General features: G+C 31.5%; 1 protein-coding gene across 1 annotated transcript; it reads right to left on the bottom strand.

Annotated features, from left to right (window-relative positions):
- Nucleotides 1-2,097: 2,097 nt before the first annotated feature.
- LOC114472818 (cyclin-dependent kinases regulatory subunit 1) lies at nucleotides 2,098-6,873 on the bottom strand. Its single transcript, XM_028462078.1, has 4 exons — nucleotides 6,741-6,873; nucleotides 5,584-5,711; nucleotides 2,314-2,438; nucleotides 2,098-2,217 (listed from the first exon to the last, which is right to left on the bottom strand). The coding sequence occupies exons 1-3, from the start codon at nucleotides 6,797-6,799 to the stop codon at nucleotides 2,395-2,397; spliced, it is 231 nt and encodes a 76-aa protein (XP_028317879.1). The 5' UTR covers nucleotides 6,800-6,873; the 3' UTR covers nucleotides 2,098-2,217; nucleotides 2,314-2,394.
- Between the last annotated feature and the right edge of the window lie 37 nt (nucleotides 6,874-6,910).

Raw genomic sequence — 6,910 nt, 5'->3', positions numbered from 1 at the left:
AACACTTTCTTCAATAAATAAAGTTTGCACATATGATCGTCTTTTGTTTTCTATGATCTCAGATCTTTTGGTGCTCCAACACATCTGCAGTAAATAAATAATCAGGCTCTCTGCACAGTTTCATGATGACACAGTCCTTTATTTAGGCTTGTTGGAGCAGGGAATCATTGGAAACCTGCAATTTTGTGATGCTTCAGGGAAGTGAGACTGACAACCATGTGATTAGCAGTACCCTCAAAGTATTGCATACATTTCAGGTTGCTTATGTCATGTTTAGAGCAGGCTTTTGATGGTAATGCCAAAACGTCAACAAAGGATTTGATTGAATTTGTCCTAATCAGTTCTTATTAAAAAAAACATAAAACCACAATCAGTATTTGCTCCAAAAATGGTCTATCGGTTAAATATTTATTGAAAGGTTGAGGGTCAACCTGTAATGGTTTTCATCAATAGTGTTCAACTTATTAAAAGACTGCACAGTCATATCCTGAGGAATGGTGGTTGCAATATGTAATCTGAATATTCACAAAATGCACTCCTGCTGCATCAAATGGAATGATGACTGCATTATCTGCAGAAACACTATTGTTTGCATTATTTATATGAAACCTTTAGTACACACACACACACACACGGCTCAGAAATTACACTCTGACCTTTGAAGGATTCTCGTCTATTCTCTATATTGGTATTTCTCAAATGGGGGTAAGCGATGGCTCTACAGGAAGTATTTGAGAGAGTAGAAAATAACACATAAAAGCATTACAAATATTGGGGATTTTAAAATGTGATGTATTCACAAGGCAGTGAAAACTGTTTGATTCCACTTTTTAACAAAGTTAGATTCTTTAAAATGTATGTTAACACTTACTCATTCCATATACTGTATGCTCTATAGTTATTTTTTTTTTCAAATAGTATTTTAAGCAAGATTTATCTGGAATTTGGGTACTTGAGCCAAACAAGTGTGAGAACCATCACCTGTGTTAAACTCAAGGGCCAGAGGCCAAATCCGGCCCTCCTGATCATTTATTTTGGCCCGCAGGATAAAGCAAAAAAAAAAACAAAAACAAAAAAAATTGAATAAAAAATAACAGAAAAATATAATCATTGTGTAGATTACCAAATAATTCAAGTGTAGATATCTCAGTCTTTCTAAGATCAATGAAACTCCACAATGTTTGCTGTTTTCCTGTGCTTTTGTCATTTGAAATCGCAAATTGTAGACAAACTTTTTTTTTTTCTAAACCTATTTCTCATGAACAATCACACAAAATTGCCCTAAAAATTTCACAAAAATTGGTCACAGAGTCTAGGACGTTAGACTGATATGTCTTTATTGTAGGTGCTTATATACCGTTATCCTTTTTACATGTAAAAGTACAAACAAGGGCACAATAATGTTGAAAGTGCTTTTTTTTTTTCACCCAAAATCTGTGGCCCACTTGAAATCAAACTGGTACATATTTGATTCCTGAACTATTTTTTCTTATATATGTGTCACTTTTTACTGAATTTCAGAATACCAGGGGTACAAAATACAGGAATCCATAAAAACATGATGAATTTTAGATGAAACGGTTAAATAAATGTAAGTAGTCAATAGTTTTTACAGCTTTGGGGTTTAATAAAGACCAAATGGATTCTGTTTAGTTTTGAAACTAATAGAAATAGTTTAAATGCTGTTTTTTTGGAAGTAAATGTACATTTACGAATACTGACTTTTGCTATGATGATCAATAGGTTAAATATGAAATATTCGTTCTTTTTTGTAATTGCAAACATTGTAAAAACCTAACTAAACATCCATCTACACAAGTGAGAAGCTATTCATGATATAAAGGCATGTCTTTGCAGAGTATATTTCGATGTCAACGTATCAATCCTGAACTAAAATTAGTTATTATTGCTGTAGGTGAGTGATGTCACTGTTTTTTTTTTTTTTTTTTTTTACAAATGACACCACAGCACCCTCTTGTGTCTAAAGTAAAACTTCAGAAAAAGCACAACACAGAAATAGCAAAATGTTTATTAAATTACTGCAGCCTAACACTAGTTTAGACAGCACACACACACACATTCAGACATTATTTTAAGGATCTCCAATGCAATAACACTAACTCAAAGTCATTCCTGTTTAATGTCTCCACATGTGCTCATTCAGAAGGTTTCTCTTCCTCTGGCTGTGGCAAACCCAAGGTGAATGTCCAGAAACTCCTTAAATGAGAACATGAGTTTAAAATCAGTGATGTGGGTTTAACCTGAGCTCTTTAAAAGAACAATACTAGTAAAAACATTAGAGCAGCCACTGACCTGCAGCGAGAACGTATTTTAGTAAAGAAAGAACAAAAAATAGGAAAGAAAGCAGCAGGAGGAATCTTGACTTGGCCTTTGTCATTGCTTTGGTAGAGGTCTTCTGAATAACAGAATGTGGGGCTCTGTGAAAACAATACATGACATGTTAATACAGTCATTTCTTGTTTTCCACACTTAAATGTTTCAGATCAAACAAATTTAAACATTAGTCAAAGATAACACAAGTAGTTTTTAAATGAAGGGTTTTGTTAATGAGGAAGAAAAAAATTCCAAAGCTTCATGGCCCTGTATGAAAAAGTGTTTGCCCCCTAAATCTGAAACATTTAGATGTGGAAAACAGGAAGGGGGAAAACACTGTATATGACACAGAATGCTTAATTTCTTTTCACCCAAACACTAAATTTAAGTAGGTAAATGGTTAGTAACTGCTTTCACTAGGATAGGCTGCAAGTATCTTAATCGTGAATAAATATGACATCATGTTTTACCTAATTTAAGTTGAAGTATTTTTCTTATTATTACTGATGCTCCATCATTTTCAGAAGTATGAAGAATAATTCCAAATGTAATTCCACTAAAGAAACCAGATTATCTCTGCAACTAGGTGTAGAAGAGAAAATATCATTATATATATATATATATATATATATATATATATATAGTTCAAACGAGTTGTAAAAAAATAAAAATTGGCATATTGGCCAAAAGTCAATATTGTGCTTCCTGAAGAGTATTTTTGATTATTTCTTTCTTTTTTCTTTCCATTTGATTTTAAATTGGCTTAAATATTGCTAGAGTACAGTAAGAGTTAGTATTGGATACAAAGAGACATCATACATTGGGCTGAACTGGTATAACTTATGTAAAACATTGTAGGCAGAATATAATTCTACTTTCAAAGACTCTTATGAACAAACTAAAAAATATGGCAATGAAACATGGGTTGCCAAATTTTGTAAATTTTAAACATTAGAAACTTTCCACGGGCATTAACGGCAATTTATTGGAATTAAATTAACAATACATTTTTTAAAAGGGGCTCTTTTTAAAAAAAAATGTAATTTCAAAAAAGCGGACAGGCAGATTTAATATTTTACTCAACAATGTTGTTTTTGTTGTGAAAGAATTGATTGTTCAAAGAACACGTCACTGTTTGTCCAGTTATTGGTGTCAGTGCTGCTGTAAAAAGTTATTCATTTGAAGACACATTTTTGATGTTTCACAATGTATTATTTTCTCACAAGTCTAAAAAAAGACCAAAATAATTACAAAATTCATAATTGTACATTTCAAATATATCTGTGGAAATGTTTTATATTGCAATATTTGCATAAGTGCTAATATTCATAATACAGTTAAGTTATAAGTTATAAAATTACTATACATTTTTGGTTCATTCTAATAAATACTCCGATGAAAAGTTTATTGAATATTCCCAAAACTTCTAGAAGTTATAGATTCCCGTGGAAAATTAGTGTATAATGTACACCCCTTTGCAAACCAAGGATTTATATATCCAGCATTTTACAATAAATGTTCATCTTATTGTGGTCTTATATGGATATTCCTTAATTTTCAAAGAAATTTCCTCCAATCTGGTTACCTCAGAGTTATTTTATTATTACTTAATTCATAGTTTTAAATACAAATTTTCTCTTCATAAATAGAAAGTAACTGTAGACCAAGGCTGAACGATTAATTGTATTTGCGATATTATATTAATTTTTTAAATGCAAAAGCTGCAATTTTTTTTCTTTTTTTTTTTAAGTAATAAGTTGGGAGTTTGATTTAGCTAAAATATCCAATTGGTTAAAGCAGATATTAGTTCTTTAGTGTGTGTGATGTTACTGACTGTATATTAGCAAGCTTTATTTTTTGTATATCTATTTATTTTATTTATTTATAGACTGTCCTGTTAAGTTCAGAGAGTGTTTAATAAGTGCAGTCCACATGTTTCATGAACCGTCTTCAACATATCTGTTTGCTTTATTGTTGTATTGCTGTGCTAATTTTACATTTTATATTTATTTAAAGTTTAAATAAATCTGAAACTGTTTATAATGAAACAGATTGATTTATTGCGTGTGTTTATTGAAAAATACATGACAAGAGGCCCTTGAAAAAATAATCGCATATTAAATCGCAATCGCAATATTGAGGGAAAAAAAAAAAATTGCAATTAGATTATTTTCCAAAATTGTTCAGCCCTACTGTAAACAGTAGGGGTGTGTATTTGGCATCTGGCAATACGATTCATATCCCGATACAATACGATATATCCCATTATTAAAGTATAAGGCGATTATTGCAATTTTTTTTTTTTTTTTTTTTTTTAAATATATGACTTAAGAAACAACTAATCTGTAAATACGTACACCTTCATGAGACCATTATGTATGAAATATATTTTATTGGCATATTTTGCACTCAAAGCATTGGCTTTAACATGCCATGTTCCAACAACTTAAAATAAAAAAATAACACAATCTGCCTGTGGCTTTTAAACCAACTTTGACTTTAGTGCAACTTAACTGAGGTATAAGCCTAGAACAACAAATAAATGCAGAAAGTTAGTACCATATTTTTCAGACTATAAGACACACTTAAAATCCTTTAATTTTCACAAAAATCGACAGTGCGCCTTATAATCAGGTGTACCTTATGTATGAAATTAATTTCAAAATGTTTTAGTAGATGCACTGCTTGATGGATTTTTGGCACTTTAGGGCTACCGTAGTCAGGCGCCTCATGGAGTGATATGTACCAGTACTGTGCTTCAACATACTGAACTGAAAGAGTGAGTGTACTGTTCTATATTTTATGTGTTAAACCTGAACAATGTTGAGAGTTATTGTTAATGAGTTGAATAAAGTTTGACTTATGACTTTTTTGTTTCGCTTAATGCGTCTTAATAATAATAATAATAATAATAATAATAATAATAATAATAATAACAACAAACCGGTGCGCCTTATAGTCCGGTGCGCCTTATGTATGAAAATTGCGGTACTTTATTTTTATATTTTATTGAAAAAACACAAGCTGGTCAACATGCCTAAGTTTCAGCACTTCTTTGTGCATTTACAATGTCTCCTGCAGTAAAACATACTTTCCTGGTTAAATAAAGGTAAAAAAATAATATAAATATATTTTTTGTTGAATTTAAAAAAAAAAATTGTAATATCGCCAAATCAGTTTTTGTCAACACCCGTAGTAGACAGTATCTGAAGACAAATATGATTTCTGGACGCCGTTTCTCCTGCGTACCTGGTTCATGTATCATGTAGTGGATCCATCCTCTGGACTGCTGTACGCCCAGTTTCCTCCACTCATCCTCAGACATCAGGTGGGACTTGGGCACATATTTGGCTATTTCTTTAGGCAGAACAACATGCCTGTGGTGGAAAGGTTTACAAATGATTAAAAAATAAAAAAGCCACCTAAGCAGCATATTTTGAGCCACATTAATGATGATAAAATCACAAAAGGGCACAACAGGATGTAAAATGCAAGATTGTGGTGTTTGTATTTACCAGAGGTGAAATCAACAGATCACATATACTCACGCTACTGTATTTGTGTTGCTTTTATGGTACTTTTTTTTTTAAAGTATGTTTCTAAATCAGTCATATTACTTGTACTGAGGTACATTTTAAAAGAAGTAAAGTCATTTGTTAAATTTCTACCCCCTAACGTTACTGAGAAAAATATTATTTTTGTTTTAAATTGATCAACGGACATTGTGAAACTACAAAAAATAAAATAAAATGACAAGACAACAATCAGAGCCAACCAATCAGATTTAATGCAATGTACGGCACCAAAACAGCACTGAATAGAGGTTATTTTCTCAGCTTTAGAGTTCATAAATTTACTTAGAGCCCAAGATTTAAAAAAAAAAAAAAATTGAATTCATTGATGTATTATATATATTTTTTTAAATAACTGCACATTTTGTCAAAACTATTATTTCATAGAAATGCATTTGTGAAAATAAATTAGGTTCCAATTGTGCAAGATTGTGTCTTTTCCTTTTTAAGTTTATACATGAGATGTTTACTGTATGCAAGGGAAGTGTGGCAAGATTTATTACCAAAAATAAAGGTAGGGGTGAAAGTAACAAGTAACTTTTACTCTAAATACTATTTAATTAAAAAAAAAATTTTTTTTTTTTTTTTTTGAGTATTTTATGTATGACTTACTTGTACTTGAGTACAATTTCAATCAAGTAACAGCACTTTTACATGAGTACAGTACTCTTTACATCTCTGGTATTTACTTTGTGGACATAAATATCAAAGCTAAGTCTGTTCATGAATCAGAAACAACTAATTTGAGATGTTTCTACGTCTATTTAAAACTGCTTGTTTGGAGCTAAAGCTAAAATGACCGTGTTTTGTTTGTTTGTTTGTTCTAATTCTCACCTGTACTCGTACTGCTCATCAGAGTATCTGTCCGAGTAGTAGATCTGGTTTACGGACATGTTTGCAGGTGTCACTGACGCTCAGCTGCTTGTCCATAAGTGGCACGAGAACTCTGATTGGACCGCCGGTCACGTGACCTCCGCAGCTGAGCACGAGTCTTGTATTTTTTT

Source organism: Gouania willdenowi, chromosome 12 (assembly GCF_900634775.1).
Source record: "Gouania willdenowi chromosome 12, fGouWil2.1, whole genome shotgun sequence".
NCBI classification, from domain to species: domain Eukaryota; kingdom Metazoa; phylum Chordata; class Actinopteri; order Blenniiformes; family Gobiesocidae; genus Gouania; species Gouania willdenowi.
This window is presented reverse-complemented; position numbering and strand designations above follow the sequence as displayed.